We start from the raw sequence: 24,809 nt of genomic DNA on the forward strand, positions 1-24,809 counted from the left end.
AGCGAATGCGGTTCGCCCGAGCAGTGCGTGATAACCACTACGAAACGGGACTATGTCGAAGATTAAATCCTCGCTTCGGAAATTATCCGGAGATCCGAAGACCACTTCAAGTGTGACTGAGCCTGTATAGTTGGCCTCTACACCTAGTATTACGCCTTTAAAGGTCGTTTTGGTGGGCTTAATCCTCGAGGGATCTATGCCCATTTTCCGCACTGTATCCTGGTAAAGCAGGTTCAGGCTGCTGCCGCCGTCCATAAGGACTCTAGTGAGATGAAATCCGTCAATAATTGGGTCTAGAACCAATGCGGCGAATCCGCCATGACGGGTGCTAGTGGGATGGTCCCTTCGATCAAAGGTGATCGGGCAGGAGGACCATGGGTTGAACTTTGGGGCGACTGGCTCTACCGCGTATACGTCCCTTAACGCGCGCTTCCGCTCCCTTTTGGGGACGTGGGTTGCGTATATCATGTTCACCGTCCGCACTTGTGGGGGAAAACCCTTCTGTCCACTATTGTTCGGCGGCCGGGGCTCCTCGTCGTCATCGCTATGCAGCCCCTTGTCTTCATTTTCGGCGTTTAACTTGCCTGCCTGCTTGAACACCCAACAATCCCTGTTGGTGTGATTGGCTGGCTTTTTGGGGGTGCCATGTATCTGGCACGAGCGGTCGAGTATCCGGTCCAAACTAGACGGGCCCCTAGGATTCCTTTTGAATGGCTTTTTCCGCTGACCAGATTTAGAGCCTCTGAATCCGGCATTAACTGTCGTATCATCAGCATTGTCCCCGTTAATGCGGTGCTTCTGCTTGTTGCGACGCGACCTGCCACTACTATCCCTAGTGTCTGAATTACCAGGGTTCTTGGTCATATTGTTACTATGAGCAAGCCAGCTATCTTCTCCCGCGCAAAAGCGGGTCATGAGTGTCGTGAGTGCTGCCATAGATTTCGGCTTTTCCTGACCAAGGTGTCGGGCCAGCCACTCGTCACGGATATTGTGCTTGAAGGCTGATAGGGCCTCAGCGTCCGGACAGTCGACTATTTGATTTTTCTTTGTTAGGAACTGTGTCCAGAATTGCCTGGCCGATTCCTCTGGCTGCTGAATTACGTGACTTAGGTCATCGGCGTCTGGGGGTCGCACATAAGTGCCCTAGGAATTGTCAAGGAATGCGGCTTCTAGGTCCTCCCAACAACTGATTGATCCTGTTGGCAAGCTGTTAAGCCAATGCCGAGCTGGTCCTTTAAGCTTGAGTGGGAGGTATTTGATGGCGTGGAAATCATCGCCGCAGGCCATGTGGATATGAAGGAGATAATCCTCGATCCATACCGCAGGATCTGTTGTGCCATCATATGATTCGATGTTTACGGGTTTGAAACCCTCGGGGATTTGATGATCCATTATTTCGTCTGTAAAGCAGAGTGGGTGTGCGGCGCCTCTGTACTGGGCTATATCATGACGTAGCTCCAGTGAGCCTTGTCTACTGTGTTCGGCCCTGCCGAATTTGTGGCCGGCGTGACGGATGCCGTCTCGAGCCGTGGGGCGCCCACGCGATCCGTAGATCGATCTTGTTTGCCTTGCCTTGTCCTCCAACATGTCTCGTAAGTCCGGCGCATATTCCCGTGCCTTGGTACGGGGTGCGGCTTGAGTGGAGGGCCGAGATGCCTCTCTGTCGCGGCCACGAGGTGGTCGGTCGGACGCATCAAGTGCTTCCTCCTCTAATCGGGGTAGCAACCTGCGCTTTGGGTAGCTCTTGGAGGGGCGTTCGTGTTTATGCTCTTCGGCCGCGAGGACTTAAGTCCATCTGTCGACTAGCAAATCTTGATCAGCTCTAAGCTGTTGCTGTCTTTTCTTGAGGCTTCTTGCCGTGGCCATAAGCCTGCGTTGAAAACGCTCTTGCTCGATGGGATCCTCTGGCACGACGAATTCGTCGTTGTCGAGGCTTGCCTCGTCTTCGGAGGGAGGCATATAATTATCGTCCTCGACCTCTCTGTCTGCCGCTCTCTCATGAGGGCTGGTTTTGCCATCCTCATGTGCTAAATCTTGCTGGAGGGGGTTTTCTTCGGCGCTTTCCGGACTATTATTATCTCCCGTGCTGGAATCTCCGTATTTGTTTTGGCGGGATTTTGAGCGGCGCCACTGACGTCGGCGCTTAGGCTGTTTCTTGGAGGGGTCATCCTCCGCTGTTCCATCGCCATCTTCCTCTTTTGGGGTGTCCACCATGTATATGTCATATGACAAGGTGGCTTTCCAGGGCCTAGTAGGCGCTGGTTCTTCATCATCTCCTTCATCGGCGTCCATACCGTCGATGTCTTCGGAGTCAAAGTCGAGCATGTCGGTTAAGTCATCGACAGTGGCTACAAAGTGGGTGGTGGGTGGGCTTTGAATTTATTCATCGTCCGTACCCCAACCTTGCTGACCGTAGTTCGGCCAGGGCTCTCCTGATAAAGAGAGAGACTTTAGTGACTTCAGGATATCGCCCAAAGGCGAGTGCTGAAAGATATCCGCGGCAGTGAACTCCGTGATCGGCGCCCAATCGGATTCGATCGGCAGGGGCGCGGAGGGTTCATAGTCCGGAGAAGAGTCCGGCTCCTTGGAGTCACGAGTCTCGCAGAGTAAGGGGATGGTGTTCGGCTCAATCATCGTTAGGGTCGCAGCCCCCGAGGTGGCGTCCAACCGCCCATCCTCGATCGGCGCAGTTGGCTCCGAATTAGGGATCGGAGCTGACGCGGGTGCGGCCTCCAGGGCACTGTTCGGCGGCAGAGCTAAATCATGCTCGTCGTGACAGAGCGGCGCGCTCGGCAGTGGCTCGAATCCGTCGAAGATCAAGTCTCCGCGGATGTCAGCCGTGTAGTTTAAACTTCCAAATCTGACCTGACGGCCAGGGGCGTAGCTTTCGATCTGCTCCAGACGGCCAAGCGAATTGGCCCGCAGTGCGAAGCCGCCGAAGATGAAGATCTATCCGGGGAGGAAGGTCTCACCCTGTACTGCATCGCTTTTGATGAACGTAGGATCCATCGAGCCTGACGGCGACGACACAGAGGAACTCTCAATGAAAGCACCAATGTCGGTGTCAAAACCGGTGGATCTCGGGTAGGGGGTCCCGAACTGCGCGTCTAGGCCGGATGGTAATAGGAGGCAAGGGACACGAAGTTTTACCCAGGTTCGGGCCCTCTCGATGGAGGTAAAACCCTACATCCTGCTTGATTAATATTGATGATATGGGTAGTACAAGAGTAGATCTACCACGAGATCGAGGAGGCTAAACCCTAGAAGCTAGCCTATGGTATGATTGTTGATGTGTATGTTATCCTACGGACTAAAACCCTCCGGTTTATATAGACACCGGCTAGGGTTAGGGTTACACAAAGTCGGTTACAATGGTAGGAGATCTTCATATCCGTATCGCCAAGCTTGCCTTCCACGCCAAGGAAAGTCCCTTCCAGACACGGGACGAAGTATTCAATCTTGTGTCTTCATAGTCCAGGAGTCCGGCTGAAGGTATAGTCCGGCCATCCGGACACCCCCTAATCCAGGACTCCCTCAGCTAGTGAGACCAAGCCATCGACCATGTCATATGCTAGTCTAGTTGGCTGTGTGTCCACACAGCCCTTTCGACTATGGACCTTTTAGGACAGTCATCATGCAATGCATAGTCCCACAAACAAGTCACGTACTTGCTGATACACATCATTGATAATGTCCAAGGACTATCTTTATTCATAAACACATAGGAAATATCATCATACATGATTGCCTCTAGGGCATATCTCCAACAAACTGGTGGTGAACACATGATGTTGTCCACTACTCAACTGCTTTGGATTGCTCTGGTATCCAGATTGATGTTGCTGCTGCTGACCACCTTGACCAGATTGCTGACTGTACCCACCTTGATTTCCTTGGGAGCCTTGAAAATTGGAATTTGAACCGCCGCCGGACCATGAAAACCGCCACCACCTGAGCCACCGCCCGGCCCATTATTGCTATTGAACATGTTAGAATTCTTGAAAGCTTTCATGATTGTACAGTCCTTCCACAGGTGAGTGGTTGGCTTCTACTGAGTGTCGTGCCTTGGACAAGGCTCATTTAACAGCTGCTCAAGAGTGGGGCCTGACCCGCCGGACCGAGGAGGTGGCCTCCCCTTACGTCATTGATTGTTTCTCTATGCGTTGGTGTTAGCCACAAACTCTAAACTACCATTAGCCTTACGTTTATTATTGCCTCCTTGGTTTGTCGGGTTATGCTGATGACCCTTGCCATTCTTCTTCCCCTTCCCTGTCTTTTCCTCATCGGACTCGGTATCCTTGGTACTATCAGAGTCGGCATAGTTGACTAGAGCCGCCATCAGCTGGCCCATGTCATTATAATCGCGTTTGAGCCGTCCCAGCTTCTGTTTTAGAGGCGTAAAATGACATTTTTTTCTCCAACATTAAGACTGCAGAGCCGGCATCCATCTTATCGGATGAATGTATTATGGCTTTGACCCGGTGCACCCAATGGGTCGTGGACTCTCCTTCCTCTTGTTTATAATTAGTTAAATCCACAATTGGCATGGGCTGCTTGCAAGTGTCTTTAAAGTTCTAAATAAACCAGGCTTTTAATTCTGCCCATGAGCCGATGGAATTGGGTGGCAGCCCCTTTAACCAAGTGTGAGCCATTCCATCTAACATCATAGTGAAGTACTTGGCCATTGTGGCGTCACTGACCTCCAATAACTCCATGGCCATCTCATAGCTTTCAATCCATGCCACTGGCTGTAAATCGGTCGTATAATTGGGCACCTTCCGAGGCCCCTTGAAATCCTTTGACAAACGCTCATTACGCAGAGCCGGCACCAAGCAAGGGACACCTCCTGTCCTTGTGGCCACGCCTACCTCAACAGAGGTCGTCGGATAAACCGGAAAAGCCTGGTGAGCCGCCTGCTTAGCTGTCTGTTGAACCGCCCGCTCAGCTTCTTGGCGGATCCTATCCTGGTCAACCAAGTTAAGGGCTCCATCCCGCGCCGGGTCATGCCCGCGCAGCTGGTCACGGCATCAGGCGTTGCTTGAAACGGCTGCTGAATCCATGTGCCTGCTATAACTCGGGCTCCGGCTTGGGCAAGGGGTCGAATGAATCATGTCTCGACTATAAGAATAAGCCTCCTGCTATGCCAGAGCCGTCTGAAGAAGTTCTCTGACCCTTCAGGTCTCAATTGCCGTTGGAGAGTCACCCTTCGCTAGGAGAGCCGCCAATCGCGCCGCCGCAGCGATCATGTTCTCCAAAGGGTTAGAAAAATGACCCGGTGGTGTTGGTACATAATGAGGAGTAGCAGTATTCACACGAGGGGGTTCCATAGCCCGTGGCTAAACCGGCGCCCCAGCCCCAGGCGTTGCGACCCGATTCACCTCTGGCGGGTTACTGGGGCCTGCACCGGGTGTGTGGAAGAGGTTTCTAGGATCATAAGTCAGAGGCAGACGTGACTGAGTCTTCTGGTGTCTTCTCCTCATGACCTCGTTTGATGCGTTTAGATCCATCGTGAGCCGAAAAGCCTCTGATTGAAGCTGCTGAGCTCGAGCATCCAAAGCCGCTCGCTCTGTGGCCATCCTGACGTCCTCCGCCGCTAAGTTTTCTTTGGCTTGGATTACCTCCTCACGTAACCGTGCCACTTCTGCATCGTGCTGAGCCGGATCCGCCGGGTCAACCACGACAGTCAACAGGGCTGTCATCCTATCCATGAGATCCATCAGCACCTGAGCCGGCGGGCGCGTTGGGCCTCCTGCCCCGGCCGCTGCTGACCCGGTAGTTATCGCTGCCGCAGCTGTAGAGTTTTGAGTGGGTTGCGTGCCAGTCATGAACATCCCCGCTCTGCTTGGCGGCTCAAAGGGGTCTGGAATACTGCTGCCATCGGAACAGCCCCCAAGCCCACCATCTTGCAGTTGATACAACGAATCTGTCTCACCCATGGATGACTCGCCATCAGATTGGACGGCCGTCTCGCCACCAGACACAGATCCTTCAGAAAATTCCCCTCCATGGATGCATCCCACGAAGGCAGGCTTCACAGCCGACCGAGCCCGGGCGGGTCTCACACGCTGAGCCGTCTCGATGATGTCGGTGCAGATGTCCGGCTCAGGACCCTACTCGCCAATCCGGCCGATGAAGACGTGGATCCCGCCGAAGGGGACCCGGTATCCGTACTCAATTGAGCCGGCGTCAGGGCCCCAGCCTGCGTCGTCGATGTAGAGCTTGCCGCGACGACTCTTGGTCATCTGGCCCACAGCGTATCCCTAGAGCCCTTCGAAGCTTCCCTTCAAGAACTCAAATCCACTGTGTGATGGCCCCACGATGGGCGCCAACTGTCGTGGAATTGTCATGGCAGATGTCCTAGTGAAAGGACTTAGTCGTGGATCCATCGCAACTAGGAAGCTTAAAGGGGTTAAACGGGACAAAGGACACGAGAGGTTTATACTGGTTCGGCCCCTTGCAATGAAGGTAAAGGCCTAGTCCAGTTGATATGGTATTGCTAGGTTTCGATGACCAAGGAGCGAATACGCTTAACTTGGCTCTCGATCTATTGTTTCTTGTCCTAAGCCGCCGCCGGGTCGTCCCCTTATATACATGGGTTGACGCCCTGCGGCCTACAGAGTCCCGGCCGACTCATCCAACGTGTCCGGCTCGGTGACGTATCTTACATGCCTTGTATTACAAGTCTATTCATACATGGCGGTTTATACTTACGGGCCTTAAGCCACCTCCAGGATTGGGCCTATTATAAGCCTAATTGTAAACCTTCATCTTGTATACTCTTGGACTTCATTTAGGTAAACCGCCATTGTGGTTGACCCGGCCCCTCCTAGGCGGGTCATATCTCGTAGTCATATCCCCAACATACCTTGACAAGTGTTTTCAATGAGTACATACCTTGACAAGTTTTTGAAGTATTTCAGAGTGGAACAGTCCAAGAAAGAGTTCTTGCCTATGTTGCAAGGTGTGAAGTTGAGTAAAGACTCAAAACCCTACCACAACAGAAAATAGAAAGAGAACGAAAATTCATTCCCTATGCCTCAGTCATAGGTTCTATAAAGTATGATATGGTGTGTACCAGACCTATTGTGTACCTCACCATGAGTTTGGCAAGAGGGTACAATAGTGATCCAGGAGTGGATCACTGGACAGCGGTCAAAATTATCCTTAGTGGAATAAGGACATGTTTCTTGGTTATGGAGGTGACAAAAAGTTTGTCGTAAAGGGTTACGTCGATGCAAGCTTTGACACTGATCTGGATGACTAAGTATCAATATGGAAACATATTGAAAGTGGGAGCAATTAGCTAGAGTAGCTCCGTGTAGAGCATTGTAGACGTAGAAAATTTGCAAAATACATACGGCTCTGATTGTGGTAGACCCGTTAACTAAACTTCTCTCACAAGAAAAATATAATCACACCTTAATATTCTTTGGGTGTTAATCACATAGCGATGTGAACTAGATTATTGACTCTAGTAAACCTTTTGGGTGTTAGTCACATGGAGATGTGAACTAATCACCTAAAGATGTGAACTACTGGTGTTAAATCACATGACGATGTGAACTAGATTATTGACTCTAGTGCAAGTCGGAGATTGAAGGAAATATGCCCTAGAGGCAATAATAAAGTTGTTATTTATATTTCCTTATATCATGATAAATTTTTATTATTCATGCTAGAATTGTATTAACCAAAAACTTACTACATGTGTGAATACATAGACAAAACAGAGTGTCCCTAGTATGCCTCTACTTGACTAGCTCGTTAATCAAAGATGGTTAAGTTTCCTGACCATAGACATGTGTTGTCATTTGATCAACGGGGTCACATCATTGGAGAATGATGTGATGGACAAGACCCATCTGTTAGCTTAGCATAATTATGAAGGAAATGTGCCCTATAGGCAATAATAAAGTTATTATTTATTTCCTTATTTCATGATAAATGTTTATTATTCATGCTAGAATTGTATTAATTGGAAACTTAGTACATGTGTGAATACATAGACAAAACAAAGTGTCCCCAGTATGCCTCTACTTGACTAGCTCGTTTATCAAAGATGGTTATGTTTCCTAATCATAGACATGTGTTGTCATTTGATGAACGAGATCACATCATTAGGGGAATGATGTGATGGACAAGACCCATTCGTTAGCTTAGCATTATGATCGTTACAGTTTCATTGCTACTGCTTTCTTCATGACTTATACATGTTCCTCAGACTATGAGATTATGCAACTCCCAAATACCGGAGGAACACCATGTGTGCTATCAAACTTCACAACGTAATTGGGCGATTATAAAGATGCTCTACAAGTGTCTCCAAAGGTGTTTGTTGGGTTGGCATAGATCGAGATTAGGATTTTTCACTCCATGTATCGAAGAGGTATCTCTGGGCCCTCTCGGTAATGCACATCACTATAAGCCTTGCAAGCAATGTGACTAATGAGTTGGTTGCGGGATAATGCATTACGGAACGAGTAAAGAGACTTGCCGGTAACGAGATTGAACTAGGTATGATGATACCAACGATCGAATCCCGGGCAAGTAACATACCGATGACAAAGGGAACAACGTATGTTGTTATGCGGTTTGACCGATAAAGATCTTCGTAGAATATGTAGGAGCCAATATGAGCATCCAGGTTCCGCTATTGGTTATTGACCAGAGATGTGTCTCGGTCATGTCTACATAGTTCTCAAACCCGTAGGGTCCGCATGCTTAACGTTCAATGACGATTTGTATTATGAGTTATGTGATTTGATGTACCAAAGCTTGTTCGGATTCCCGGATGAGATCACGGACATGACGAGGAGTCTCGAAATGGTCGAGAGGTAAAGATTCATATATTGGAAAGTTGCATTTGGACATCGGAATGGTTCCGAGTGGTTCGGGCATTTTTCCGGAGTACCGGGAGGTTACCGGAACCCCCTGGGAGAAGTATTGGGCCTAGTGGGCCTTACTGGAGGAGAGGAGAAAGGGCCACGTGAGAGGGGCACCCCTCCCCTTGCCCAAACTGAATTGGACTAGGGGAGGGGGCCGGCGCCCCTCTTTCCTTCCCCCTCTCTCTCTCCCTTACCTTTCCCTCTGGTGGAAGAAAGGAAAAGGGGGCGAATCCTACTTGGACTAGGAGTCCAAGTAGGACTCCCCCCTGGCGCGCCCAAACCTGGCCGGCCTCCTCTCTCCCTCCCTCCTTTATATACGTGGCCAGGGGCACCCCAATAGCACAACAGACAATCTCTTAGCCGTGTGCGGTGCCCCCTCCACAGTTTTACACCTCGGACATATCGTCGTAGTGCTTAGGCGAAGCCCTGCTCCGGTAACTTCATCATCACCATCACCACGCTGTCATGCCGACGGAACTCTCCCTTGGCCTCAGTTGGATCTAGAGTTCGAGGGACGTCACCGAGCTGAACGTGTGCAAATCGCGGAGGTGTTGTGTGTTCAGTACTTGATCAGTTGGATCGCGAAGACGTTCGACTACATCAACCGCGTTACTTAACGCTTCCGCTTTCGGTCTATGAGGGTACGTAGACACACTCTCCCCTCTCGTTGCTATGCATCTCCTAGATAGATCTTGCGTGATCGTAGGAATTTTTTTTGAAATACTGCGTTCCCCAACAAATGATCGTTTAGTTTTATTGCTATTGCTTTCTTCATGACATATACATGTTCCTCTGACTATGAGATTATGCAACTCCCGAATACCAGAGGAACACCTTGTATGCTATGAAACGTCACAACGTAACTGGGTGATTATAAAGATGCTCTATAGGTGTTTCCAAAGGTGTTTGTTGAGTTGGCATAGATCGAGATTAGGATTTGTCACTCCGTGTATCGGAGAGGTATCTCTGGGCCCTCTCGGTAATGCACATCATTATAAGCCTTGCAAGAAATGTGACTAATGAGTTAGTTACGGGATGATGCATTACGGAACGAGTAAAGAGACTTGTTGGTAACGAGATTGAACTAGGTATGAGAATACCGACGATCGTATCTCGGGCAAGTAACATACCGATGACAAAGGGAACAACTTATGTTGTTATGCGGTTTGACCGATAAAGATCTTCATAGAATATGTAGGAGCCAATATGAGCATCCAGGTTCCGCTATTGGTTATTGACCGGAGATGTGTCTCGGTCATGTCTACATAGTTCTCGAACACATAGGGTCCGCACGCTTAACGTTCGATGACGATTTGTATTATGAGTTATGTGATTTGATGACCGAAGTTTGTTCGGAGTCCCGGATGAGATCACGGACATGACCAGGAGTCTCGAAATGGTCGAGACGTAAAGATTCATATATTGGGAGGTTATATTCGGACAACGGAATGGTTTCGGCAAGTATTGGATAAGTTTCGGAGTACCGGAAGGTTACCGGAACCCCCCGGAAAAGTATTGGGCCTTAATGGGCTTTAGTAGAAAGTAGAGAAGGGCCACAAGGGGAGGCAGCACCCCCCCCATGGGTTGGTCCGAATTGGACTAGGAGGGGGCGACGCCCCCTCTTTCCTTCTCCCCTCTTCCTCCTTCCCTTTCTCCCCCTTATTGGAATAGGAAAGGGGGCGAATCCTACTTGGACCGGGAGTCCAAGTAGGACTCCCCCCCTTGGCGCGCCCCTCCTTGGGCCGGCCTCCTCTCCCCCCCACCCCCCTATATACGTGGAAAGGGGGCACCCCAAAGACACACCAAGTCTTCTCTTAGCCGTGTGCGGTGCCCCCCTTCACAGTTTCACACCTCGGTCATATCGTCGTAGTTCTTAAGCGAAGCTCTGCGTCGATAACATCATCATCATCGTCGCTACGCCGTCGTGCTGACGGAACTCTCCCTCGACCTCAACTGGATCAAGAGCTCAAGGGACGTCATCGTGCTGAACGTGTGCTGAACACAGAGGTGTCGTGCGTTCGGTACTTGGATCGGTTGGATCGTGAAGACATTCAACTATATCAACCGCGTTACTAAACGCTTCCGCTTTCGATCTACGAGGGTACGTGGACACACTCTCCCTGCTTGTTGCTATGCTTCTCCTAGATAGATCTTCTATGATCGTAGAAAATTTTTGAAATACTACATTCCTCAACATGTTTCCTATCGGCCATGCCCATCTTCTAAATGATTGCCATGCACATGCCCAATCAAGCCCATTGACATCCTATGACGTGGCTTCCTATGGGCTGGAAGGCGGCCTGCAAGCCGAAACAATTCAACGGCCTCGGCATCTCCAACCTACACGCAACGAGCACGGCCAAGGCGCTCAGGACATGACTCGTTGGCTCTTACCTCCTCTTTTCACATGAGAGGTAAGAGTAAACTGTGATGAAGGGAGTATCTTCCTACCTCACATGAAAAAATAGAAGATAAGAGGGAGCACGTTAAATTTTTCATGGCAGTACTTGACCGACCACAACATGCCGTGGCATGGCAAAAGGCACAAATTTGACCTTAGATCGAAACTATTTCACAAACTAAATTGTTCTTGAAAGTATTTCATCCGGCTGATCTTTAATGTGCAGCGCCTGACAACAAGGCGCTGCACTCTACTGTGCAACGCCTAACACTTAGGCGTCACATTGTGCAGCGCCTAACTCTAAGGAGTTGCACTACACTGTGCAGCGCCTAGCTGTAAGGAGTTGCACAGTAGAGTGCAGCGCCTTGTTGTCGGACGCTACACAAAATGGTCAGCAGTGTGATATACTTTCAAAAGCAGTTTAGTTTGTGAAATACTTTCGCTTTGAGGTCAAATTTGTCAATTTTGCCCCGTGGCATGGGCTAGAGGAGCTGCCCATCCACCAGAAGTGGAGGTGCTCCTCAACGCCTCAGTTATTTTCCACGTCGGCAACGGCAGACGCATCGCGCTCTAGAAGGACCCCAGACTTCAACGAGCGATTCTGGCAACAGCGTAACCTGCTCTCTTCAAGCACTGCGCCATGAAAAAACTCAACATTGCTGATGCCTTGGGGGAGAACCTCGTCATTTCTCCAGAACTTGAACCAGTCATCATACTTCTCAACGTTTTTGCAATGGTTAGGAAAAGACTTGTGTGCATCTAAAAGTGCGGTTGGATTTAGAGTAAAGTAGTCTCTCTCATGATCTTGGCATGGCCCTCCACCCTATCACGGTTGATGTGTATGCGGCCAAACTACGATCCCCTCCTAGAGTGCAGAATAAGTCATGGAGTCCATCGTTCTACTCATGATTCTTGAGACAATTTCCATATTTTCGGACAACATCCTTATTTCCAAACAACCTGAGGACATATAAAAACAAGTGGGATTTAGTATAAAGATCCTAGGTGGGACCAATCCTATCATAATTGAAAGCTAGTTGAGTTGTTTTTGTCCATCGGTACAATAGAGAAGGTCCATAGTTCAATCCCCTCGTGACCCAAACTTTTTGTTACATGCCCGTCCGACAGAAAAAGAAATGTCTGATAGGCCCAGTTCAGCTCACCCGGGGGACAAACGAAAAAAAAGGGAACCATGTGCGGAACGAATGAAACAAAATCCATACATATTTTAATAGGAGGACCGGTCGTTTTTATGTAACAAAACTTACCTAGCTCAGTTAGCATCCGCTCGAAGAACTGGATGGGTCGTCGTAAGTTTGGTTCCTTACGGCCGCAAAATATTTTTTGCCTCCCTCGACGAGGATCGGTAGTTCGGATGAGGAGGTGGCCCAGTAAGGGAGTGCGGCTGAGGCCCAATACAGCATGGGGGACAGAGCAATTAGTTCGCTTTTCTTGGGCTAGCTCTCGTATGGGCTACTATATAACGCTAGTAGCATCAAATAGTGAGTGGAACATACAACAGTTTGCGTCTGGGCCAGCATGCTGGCGGGCACTGAAACGACATTTGCTTGTAATGCGCGAGTAAAAATGCAAAAGAAAGATGAGTCGGAGAATCGAACTCACGACTTCAAAGACCCGACCACGTGCTTCTAGCCACTCAAACAAACGTGTCCTTCTAACCCAAGGCCAGCGCGAACATACTGTACTGTAAGATTCGATACATTTTTTTATTGATTCTTTTAAAACTTTTCTAAAAACATTAATAATTATGAATTCCAAAATATTCTAGGGAACGTGAAGAATCTTTGAAATCCCGAACATTTGTAGAAAATGAGAATAGTTTTTTTCGAAATTTCATACATTTTTGGAATACAACGAACTAAATGAACATTTTTTAAATTAGTAAACATTTTCTGAAAACATGGTACTTTTATAAAAAACATTTTTTGAATAATTATTGAAAACGGGAACATGTTTTAAACATTTAAAACAAATTAGATAATGTGTTTTTAAGCAGGAACATTATGTGGAACTACTCAAAATTACAATAAAAACATAATATTTTTCGAACATGAAAAATATGCATTTTATAAATCTTGAACAATTATGCAAAACCAAAATATTTTTGGAAATATTGGGAACATTTTTTGAATTTTGAAAAAATGTGGAACGAGGGAAAATATATTTAAAGATCCGGATAGTTTTTGAAACAGGATATATTTTGGAATTAAGAATATTTTCGAAATGAACAAAACTGGAAATTATGAGCATTTTACAATATATATTGAATTTACAAAAAAAAGAACCTGGAATGCAAAAAAAAAAGTAACCGAAAACTAAAAATAGAAATAGAACACAGAAAAAAAAAACAGGTCTGGCCCAGTCTTGGTCGCCTGTGCGAAGCTCCCGCTATTTAACGTATTGTGCGGCAAATAGGGTTTTCCCAACTGTATGGACAGAAAAATAAGTGGGATTGTTCGCTGGGCCACAGCGCGCGACCCACATGCGAAATTCCAACCAAACGATTTTTCCTTTTCTAGGACACAGAAAATTTCGTATTATTTTGGATAGATTTTGTATTTCTTTTCCATGGAAGACCAAAAAACACATGCGACACACAACAGTTCATGTCTCGGCCAACACACTGGCAGGCACCGAAACAACATTTGCTTGTAATGCGCGAGTAAAAATCCAAAAGAAAGACGCGTTGATGAATTGAACTCACAACTTCAAAGACCCAACCACATACTGGTAGGCACTCGAACAAACGCGTCTTTCTAACCCAAGGTCGGTGCGAATATTTAAGAACATACTGCAGTCTAAGTTTTGAAAAAAAAATGATTCTTTTTAAAATTTTCAATAACATTAACAACTATGAATTGCCGGATATTCTTGAAAACGAACAATTTTGGAATTCTTGAATATTTTTAGAAAATGCGATTAAAAAAATCCATGCATTTTTGGAAAAACATGAACAAAATTTGAAATGGGAACATTTTTTTAAATTAGTAAACATTTGTTGAAAACGTGAAACTTTTATAAAAACATGAGCTTTTTAATAACTATTGAAAACGGAACATGTTTGAAAGATTGGAAAAAAAATTGATGTTGAATATATTTTGAAAGGACAACAAAAAGGTAAAGTTCCCGATATTTTTTGAAATAGGAACATATTTTTGGCATTCTGAATATTTTCGAAAATTTAAATAAAAATGGAAATTGTGAATATTTTTGAAAAATATTGAAGTTACATAAAATGAAAAAAGGAAAATAAACTTGGAAGGCAAAAAAGAAAAGGAGAAAGGAACAGAAAAATGAAATATACACAGAAAAAAATTCAACGGCCTCGGCATCTCCAACCTTTAGGCAACGAGCACGGCCAAGAGGCGCTCAGGACATGAATCGCTGGCTCTTACCTCCTCTTTTCGCATGAGAGGTAAGAGTATATAATGCATCTGAGCCGATGATTTCATTAATCAGTGGTTTGATTAACTCTTACTTTCCTACCTCACATGTAAAAAGACGGGGTAAGAGGGAGCATGTTAAAATTTGCCATGGCAGTACTAGACCGATCACAACAAGTTGTGGCATGGGCTAGAGCTGCCCATCCACCAGAAGGTGGGGGCGCTCTTCAATGCCTCGGTTATCTTCCACCTCGGCAACGTCAGACGAATCGCGCTCTAGAAGGACCCTTGGCTTCAATGGGCTATCCTGGTGATGGTGTACCCTGCTCTCTTCGAGCACTGGACTAGGAAGAATCTCACCATTGCTGATGCCTTGGGGGAGAACCATTGACGACGATGTACCCTGCTCTCTTCGAGCACTGCACTAGGAAGGGATGGCCGCACACGGCCTACTCCTTGGAGGTTTGACGTCTCTCCCTAAACCGGTGCATGCGTGCCCTTGCATGTGTGTATGCCCCCCATCGGATCATTGTTGGGCATGATGCCTCGCTCGCACATGCCCAACTGTTGGTGCTGAGGGAGATGAACAAGGCTTGTCCAACTCCTATTGTGGTGGTGGCGCGCAAAGTGTCTTTTTACCGGTTCCGGTAGCCATCGGTGGTTCTCCCACCTATTGATGATGTCAACTCAAAATTTGTATATTTGTATTTCACTCGTTTCTCCATTTTACTCACCGTATTTGATCAGACAGAGCCCACGCACGTCATTTCAGCCATGTCCTACCCACGTGATTTCATCCATACCCCTCACTTCACACGTACGACCGAGCAATCTCTCTCACTTCATCATATATAAAGTGTCAGATCATGAATTTCTTCAACGCATCAAGCTCTCTCACTTTAAATTGATTTGCAATCAGTTCAAAACATATTTGAATTTGAAAAAAAATCATTCCTTTCGTTTAAATAAAAGTTTCTCAATTCCAAGAAACCGTTTTAATATGTTTTTCAAACAAATTTCGCCCATCAAAAAATTAATACACATAGCAGTTTTTGTTTCAGTTTCATTAACTTTGATACACATACCAGTTTCTGTTTCACATTTTTAACTTTCAGTTTCATTAACTTTATGAAAAAAATAACTCCATGCATGCCATCCCTGGTAGTAATCAACAGTAACCTTGTCAAAATACTGAAATCCGTGTAAATATAAAGTACAAAATAAATTAAGAAGATTGTCACCAGGCCAAAGTCCTAAGCTGGCCTAGAAATATGGAAGTCACCCCCTTGACTTGCCGTTGCACACTCTTAGTCATGCGGCAGCACAGAACATGCATAGACTCTTTAGTGTTGCTGCTTGAGCAGAGTTGTAGGCAATGCCACAAAGACTGATGTTCCTATTTTCAAACACATTGCAAGCTTGTTAAAGTACTACTAGTTAAACACACTCCATTTGTTATTCCTATTTTCACAACTTACAGGGCAATGTGAGCTATTAGAAATTTGTGAGCTTCATTTGGTTGAAATTTGTGAGCTTCATTTGTTTGGGTGGAATAATAGTTTTACTTCTTGTGAAATTTGTGAGCTTCATTTGACAAGCATTTTTGTCTCGTATGGTGACCATATGTGTAATCTCTGTGAATAGATTGTCTAATGAAATATATGGTTGCTTCAAAAAAAAAAGTAGGCGAGTTTGTTATTCCTTCCCAATGCACGCACTTTCCAGAAGATGGAAATTTCTACCAAATGAAGCAAATTACACAAGGGAATAGAAACATCAAGAATCACAAATTTCAACCAAATTTCTAATAGCTCACAAATTCCTAATACTCCTGCCTAGCAGCGAAACCACGAGTGGAAATGCTTAACTAGTAGTCCTATGAACATTTTTGCCAGCTCTTCAAAAAAAAAAGGCGCCTATGAACATTTGTGCCAGCCCTTTAAAAAATCATAAATCAGAGAACTGTTTGCCAGCTCTTGTTTTCTCACAGGCGCTTGGGCTAAAAAAAGGGCTCTGATTTATGATGGATTTAAATCCAAAAAATATAAAATTCTTTGCGGAATTCAAAAAATCTTCACGAGTAAAAACCGTTGGCAATTTCAAAAAATTATTTGTGAATAAAAAATTATTCGTGATTACAAAATGTCCATGATTTCAAAAAATGTTTGGAAATTAAAAAAACATCATTGATTTTAAAATCGAAAAAATCAAAAATCAAATTAAACTGCCAAAATAAAAAAGTTCCTGATAAATGAAAAATGTCAAAGATTCATTAAACTGTTTGTGGTTGAAAAATTACACGATTGTAGTTAAGCACAATTACCCAGAGCATGCATATCTGAATTGTATCTACAAAATTACACGATTTTTATTATGTTGTTTTTAGAGATGATTAGTTGTTTGGTTTGGAAGAGTATTTTATAGCAATGAGTGATGTGTTCACCAAAACACCCATCAGCGCAGCACGGCAAGAGCATGGAGGCGCATGCCGATGTATAGAAGAAATGGATATCCAACTTTAATGTCCATTACTGCAGCGCATGCATGCGTGGCCATGTATGGATTGACCAATCGCTTTAACCCTTAAAACCAACCTTTGCTTGAAGGGTTAATAGGACGGTGGTACCCCAATACCATCAGGAATTCAACATGGCACCCACCGGGTTCGAGTGCGAGTAATGGTCGCCCAAATCATACCCGTCTCATTATTTTTCACCCATACCCGTACCCGTACCTGCACCTCGGGTTTCAAACTGTTCCCATACCCTTACCCTAATAGGGTTTTTACCCATCGGGTTTGCGAGTTGCGGGTACCCAGTGCCATGTTGATCAGGAATTAAAAATCAGGTTTGACACTTTAATGTGTCGTAAAGACACGGATTCTTCTTTGAGTGGGAGGTGACATTTGGGTCGATAGCGAAATGCTTGTGGTGACTTCATCAATCTGAAGACCCGTCAGCTCAGTCTCTCTAGGCATAAGTGTATGTATATTTTTGGTTGTACTATGATTCTCAAAAGAAGGTTCCCTTTAACCTTTGTATGATGCAATTTAATTTGCCATGTGTTGCATCAGAAGAAGAAAAAATCATGTGTTTAGTACTTCCTTCATGTTGCCACTTTTCATGTTCGACACCGCCATCGATGATGGTAGGAGTTTTAGTGTTCGCAGTATAAATTGGGATGATTTCATGTAAGGGGCCGAGGTGGGACTATTTAATGACTAAGTCAACCTTGTTTTTGACCAAAGAACTTGGGTAGCTCAGTTGGCTGCTGGCCCGAGAAAGAGCCTGGTCGTGAGTTTGAACCACATCCCTCTAGCACCGTCTTTTTTTAAACAAAAGTTAGGGCCGGCCCAGTACGACCCATATGGTGTGTGGCGATGGGCGAACCTACGATGCCTCGCCCAGTCTAGCAAGGGTCGGCGACGGACGAAATCAAGGACGGACGAATTCATGGTGATAAAAAACAATAGCCTTTTTATTAATAGGTATAGATATAGATATAGATTTTCAAAACTTCCGGGGCAATGTGAGCTATTAGAAATTTGTGAGCTTTATTTGGTTGAAATTTGTGAGCTTCATTTGTTTGCGGGATCCGCTGGAAGTTGGCGATTGTTTGTTATTCCTTCTCAATCCACGCACTTGCCTGTTGATGTTGGTTGAGCCGGTCCATAAGATGGAAATCTATATCTATACCTTTCTAATAATAAAGGGGTTATTACTTCTGGCAGTACGTCACGAAAATTGCCCTCAAAATTGTAAAATATTACCCACCAACGCCACCCTTTTTTTAGAAACACATATAATTTATTCATGCTCATAGCAATTACAGGTACACTGATTTGGATCTAAGATCCAAGAAAATATAAAGTAACTTCTATGACAAAGATTACAATGAAATTTCTTGGAAACACCGTCTTAACTGTATCAATCTCTGCTAGAAGAATTACTCCAAAAACTTTGGTAAAGAGGTTGCAATTGAACTGGAGCAACAATGTTGTCACTCTTTCACCCGCACAAACATTAGCAATAATGGTTTTTGAAAGCACCTTGAGTTGCCCATCCGAAAGCCTTGATCGATGAACGTACTTGGGCCGGGGATGATTCCCTATAAGTGCAGGACATCGGATCACGATATCTTCACCATGGTGTCGATGAAAAATTTCAACTTCACAAAGAATCATACCAACAAAGAAAGTTTGATACCACAACATAAACTCATCATATCCGATTTGGATCTGCGAGGACAGAAACTCAAAGAATCAAACCAACAAAGAAAGTTTGACACCACAACATAAACTCAAAGAACATTTGGATCCGTTTGGGCTGGCACATGTCAGGGCGGCCAGTTTTTAAATTTTTGTTTTTTATTTTTTATTTTTCTTTTCTGTTTTCTTTTTTTCTACTTTAAATATTTTGGGACTTCAAAAAAGTTCCAAAAATTAAAAAATGAGAATTTTAAAATAAAATGTTTAATAAAACATAAAATGTTTGTGGATTCAAAAAATGTTTATGATTTTGTAAAAAAACTTGTTCTTTAAAAATGCTCAATTTTTTTAAAATATTCTTTACTTGAAAAAATGTTCTTCAGTTTAGAAAATGCTCAAAAAATTGTAAAAGTGTTCATGAATTTGTAAAATTTTCACGATTTCAAATATGTTCATGAGTTTTCAAAAAACTGTTCATGATTTCAAAATTTGTCCATGATTTCACGATATCAAGAGTGATAGTGGAGATTATGATTTAGTGTATCTCGGTGATGCAGTAAAGTGTTCATGAGTATAAAAATATCCTAAAATTTTAAAAAATTGTTCGTGACTTGCAAAAAGTTTATTCATTCATAAAATGGTTGTTGATTCATAAAATGATCATGCATTTTAGAAAATGTTTGTTAAGTCAAAAAAATGTTCGTGAATTTCAAAACTTGTTCCACCAATTTTCAAAACAAGGTTCGTCCATTTTAGAAATGTTCGCCGATTCAAAAAAATTGTTAAACAAAGTGTTCATGATTTTTGAAAAATGTTTGCAAATAGTATAAAATGTTCATGAATTCAAAAAATGTTCTTGATGTTAGAAAATGTTAAAAAAAATAAAAATGTTAACGAATTTGAGAATTGTTCATGGTTTAAAATATGTTCACAAGTTTAAAAAAATGTTCATGATTTCACAAAATTTAGAGTGATAATGTATCTCTGTGATGCAACAAAAGATTATGATTTTTTTCCTCCAATTGCAATGCATGGACCGTTTTGCTAGTTTCTACCAGATGAAGCAACTTACACAGGGGAATAGAAACGTCAACAATTACAAATTTCAACCAAATTTCGAATAGCTCACAAATTTTTAACGAAAATTTCTACCAGCAGCAGAGCACAATTCCTAAAAAAGCACAAACGACACACACATGACACATCCAAACACCAGCAACCATATATATACATATGCAGGCTCCACACAAACAATTCGAAATAAAAGCCGAGCAAAAAAAAAAAGAGGATCTACCGTTGTACTTGGTACTTCAACTTTAGCGCTGAGTTTTAGCCACACTAAGTCGCCAGCTTCACTGGTTAGCAACGCTGCTATCCAGGGTGAGGTCGGGAGTTTGACTCCATGCGTGCACTTTTTTCGTGAATCTTTCACATTCGCTAGACGCCTGCGAATGAACCAAGTTGCAAACGACAGAAAACATTTTTGGACGAACGCAACAAGGCTGGTGATGCAAACTGGCGAGCACAACACTAGAAATGTTGCAAACGGCCGGGCTCTACTGTATTCGGTAGGCTGAAGGAACAAAGATTGGAAGGCTGTCGCGCGCGCCAAAGGTTCAGAAGGCAACCGATCTGATTCAATCATCACTGGTTCGATTAAATCTCTGGATTAATACTATTGAAGTTACCAATATCCATAATGTATGTACCATTTGACAGTTATATTATTGAAACATCTAATATTTTGGTACAGACATAGTATTTATTAAGGAAAACAATAGGCGGTACAAAAGAAGGACAACTTGATACAAAACGACTGATAAATAAAATAAAATTACATAACATGTCTATTTGGTTGTCCTCTTCCCTGATTATTCACGGACCACCGGATCTTAGAAAATTCACCACAAAGACAGTAAAGGAAAATAACACCTGCAAACTACCTCGGCACACAAGGATTTGAAGACCACAAAAATCACTCGCTGCTAGCAACGAGATCTAGCTAGTAGGGAAACTGGAAAACTCCAGGGGCGTTCATGGTACTGCCTTCACCGATGTCAGTCTTGGAAACATATCCATAGTTGTCATCAGTAGAGTTGGCATTTGAATTTTCCAGCTTCTCATTGTAGATAAAATCCCAGCTTCCAACACTTGGGTAGTGGTCTTCCTCACGGATTTCGGTGTACGCCTGCATACATAAAATATATAAGAATATGCACTACGTACATAGTAGAGTTTGGCCATGTTTTTGAGATAAGCGTATGTATGCATGCAGTATTTACCCCGTTGCTGAACAACCAATCGCAGGAGCCGTCGTCGCCGGAGGGGAGCTTGGTACGATACACAACGGCACCAGCTGAACCAGCCGCAGCTCCACGTGGGTGGACGTGGAGAAATGCCCCCCACTGCCCATTCTGAATATCTGATGGGTAGGGTGTATCATAGATATGCCCGTGCCAATCGCTGTAGGTAGCCAAGCTCAGAGTCGCACCGGTGGCATTGTAGATGAGGCATTTTACAGATATTCCATTACCGTACCTGATCGCCAAAAGTTAGTTCATCATCTAAAAGAGAAGAATATATATATATATATGATGTAAACAAACAAATTTTTTGAATAATTATTTAAAACCGGAACATATTTAAAACATATTAGAAATGTGTTTTTAAACAGGAACATAATTTGGAACTTTTCAAAATTCCACTAAAAACAGAATATTTTTCGAACATGAAAAATATGCATTTTATAAATCTTGAACAATTATGCAAAATCAAAATATTTTTGGAAAATTGAGAACATTTTTGAATTTTGAAAAAATCAGATAGAGGGAAAATATATTTAAAGATCCGGATAGTTTTTGAAACGGGATTTATTTGGGAATTATGAATATTTTCGAAAATGTGATCAAAAATGGAAATTCCAAAAAAATTACAAAAAATATTTAATTTACAAAAAAAGATAAAAGAGAGAAAGGAACCGAAAACTAGAAATAGAAATAGAACACAGAAAAAAATAAAACCGGTCTGGCCCAGTCTTGGTCACCTGTGCGAAGGTCCCACTATTTAACATATGGTGCGGCAAATAGGGTTTTCCCAACTGCATGGGCAGAAAAATAAGTGGGCTGATTCGCTAGGCCACAGCGCGCGCAGCCCACATACGAAATTGCGAACAAACTATTTTTCCTTTTCTAGGACACACAAAATTTTGTATTGTTTTGGATAGATTTTTTTTTCCCATGGTAAACGGTCCAAAAAACGCATGCAACACACAACAGTTCACGTCTCGGCCAACACACCAAAACGACGTTTGCTTGCAATGCGCGAGTAAAAATCCAAAAGAAAAACGCGTTGAAGAATTGAACTCATGACTTCAAAGACCCAACCACATGTTGGTAGGCACTTGAACAAACGCGCCCTTCTACCCCGTGGCCAGTGTGAATATTTAAGAACATACTGCAGTCTAAGATTTGAAAGATTTTTGTATTGATTCTTTTTAAAATTTGCAATAACATTAATAATTATGAATTGCCGAATATTCTTGGCAACAAAAAAATTTGTAATTCTCGAATATTTTTAGAAAAACCTTTTTTTTTGAAAATTTCATGTATTTTTTGGAAAAACATGAAAAAAAATCAAAATACGAACATTTTTTGAAATTAGTAAACATTTGTTGAAAACATGATATTTTTATGAAAACACGAGTTTTTTAATAACTATTGAAAACGGAACATGTTTGAAAGATTGGAAAAACAATTGGACGCTGAATATATTTTGAAAGGAGAACAAAAAGTTAAAGTTCCCGATATTTTTTTAATAGGAACATAATTTTGGCATTCTGAATATTTTCGAAAATTTAAACAAAATGGAAATTATGAACATTTTTTCAAATTGAAGTTTCAAAAAATGAAAAAAGGAAAACTAAACTTGGAAGGCAAAAAAAGAAAAGGAGAAAGGAACAGAAAAATGAAATATACACAGAAAAAATTTAGCGGCCTCGGCATCTTCAATCTGTAGGCAACGAGCACGGCCAAGAGGCGCTCACGACATGACTCGCCGGCTCTTACCTCCTCTTTTCGCATGAGAGGTAAGAGTATATAATGCATCTGAGCCATTGATCTCATTAATTAGTGGTTTGATTAACTCTCTACCTCACATGTAAAAAGACGAGGTAAGAGGGAGCATGTTAAAATTTGCCATGGCAGTATTGGACCGATCACAACAAGTTGTGGCATGGGCTAGAGCTGCCCATCCACCAGAAGGTGGGGGCACTCTTCAACGCCTCGGTTATCTTCCACCTCCGTAACGGTAGGCGAATCGTGCTCTAGAAGGACCACTGGCTTCAACGCACGATCCTGGCGACGGTGTACCATGCTCTCTTCGAGCACTAGATCAGGAAGAATCTCACCATTGCCGATGCCTTGAGGGAGAACCATTGACGACAATGTACCCTGCTCTCTTCGAGCACTGCACCAGGAAGGGATGGCCGCACACGGCCTACTCCTTGGAGGTTTGGCGTTTCTCCCCACCGCATCACTGTTGGGCATGATGCCTCGCTCACACATGCCCAACTGTTGGTGCTAAGGGGGATGAACAAGGCTTGTCCAACTCCTATTGTGGTGGTGGCGCGCAAAGTGTTTTTTTACCGGTTCCGGTAGCTACCGGTGGTTCTCCCACCAATAGGATGTTGTCAACTCAAAATTTGTATATTTGTATTTCACTCTTTTCTCCATTTTACTCACCATATTTCATCAGACAGGGCCCACGCACGTGATTTCAGCCATGCCCCTCACTTTACACGTACGACCGAACAATCTCTCTCACTTCATATATAGTGTCAATACAAGTTTTTCTTCAATACATCAAACTCTCTCACTTTAAATTGATTTGCAATCTGTTATAAATATATTTGAATTTGAAAAAAATCATTCCTTTCATTTAAATAAAAGTTTCTCAATTCCAAGAAACCGTTTTAATATGTTTTCAAAACCAATTTCGCCCATTTTAAAAACTGGGTTTTCAAAAAATTATTACACATACCAGTTTTTTTTCCAGTTTCATTAACTTTGATACACCTACCAGTTTCTGTTTCACATTTTTTACTTTCAGTTTCATTAACTTTAGAGAAAAGTATATTTTTCGTCCCTCAACTCTTCGCAAAGTTTAGTTTTCGTCCCTCAACTCTAAAACCGGACAGAGTGCACCCCGAACTCTCGAAACCGGTCACTTTTCGTCCCTGCTACTGAGTCAACCCGGTTTTGACCACACGTGAACAGTGCACCAGATGAACAGTAAATTTGAAAAAAATAGCAACAAAATTCAAAAAAATCTGAGATTTTATGGCATCGAAGATACTTAGGTGCGCCACATGCATGCAAATTTTCATCATGTTTGGAAGTTCGAGGAGCACGCAGCAAAAAAAACAAAAGTAAATGTACACTGAAGTGAACAGTAAAATAAATAAAAGCAAAAAAATAAAAAAAGTTCTGAAATTTTTTGGCATCGAGGATGCTCAGGTGGGCAAGGTGCGTGCAAAATTTTGTGGTAAAATAAGATCCGAGGGTTTGGAAACCACCCAAAGCGGCACGCACACGTACGCTATTTTGTTTTTTTTTGCACGACCTTCTCGGATGTCATTTTACCACAAAATTTTGCATGCACCTTGCCCACCTGAGCGTCCTCGATGCCAAAAAATTTCAGAATTTTTTGAATTTTTTTGCTATTTTTTTATTTTACTGTTCACTTTAGTGTACATTTACTTTTGTTTTTTTGCTGCGTGCTTCTCGAACTTCCAAACATGATGCAAATTTGCACGCACGTGGCGCACCTGAGTATTTTCGATGCCATAAAATTTCAGATTTTTTTGAATATTTTTGCTATTTTTTTCGAATTTACTGTTCATCGGGTGTACTGTT

General features: G+C 43.5%; 1 protein-coding gene across 1 annotated transcript; it reads right to left on the bottom strand.

Moving 5' to 3' along the window:
• Window positions 1-20,899: 20,899 nt before the first annotated feature.
• Window positions 20,900-23,678, bottom strand: LOC125527593 (23 kDa jasmonate-induced protein-like). Its single transcript, XM_087516374.1, has 3 exons — window positions 23,665-23,678; window positions 21,180-21,435; window positions 20,900-21,085 (listed from the first exon to the last, which is right to left on the bottom strand). The coding sequence occupies exons 1-3, from the start codon at window positions 23,676-23,678 to the stop codon at window positions 20,900-20,902; spliced, it is 456 nt and encodes a 151-aa protein (XP_087372500.1).
• Window positions 23,679-24,809: the final 1,131 nt, after the last annotated feature.

Source organism: Triticum urartu, chromosome 3A, assembly GCF_056163025.1.
Source record: "Triticum urartu cultivar PI428250 chromosome 3A, HENAU_Tu73, whole genome shotgun sequence".
Lineage (NCBI taxonomy): Eukaryota > Viridiplantae > Streptophyta > Magnoliopsida > Poales > Poaceae > Triticum > Triticum urartu.

Excerpts from the sequence above, each read along its gene's own strand:
- LOC125527593 (XM_087516374.1), bottom strand. Across the intron at positions 21,086-21,179 it reads ATTGGTTGTTCAGCAACGGG|GCGTACACCGAAATCCGTGA; the intron begins GTAAATACTGCA and ends TTATGTATGCAG.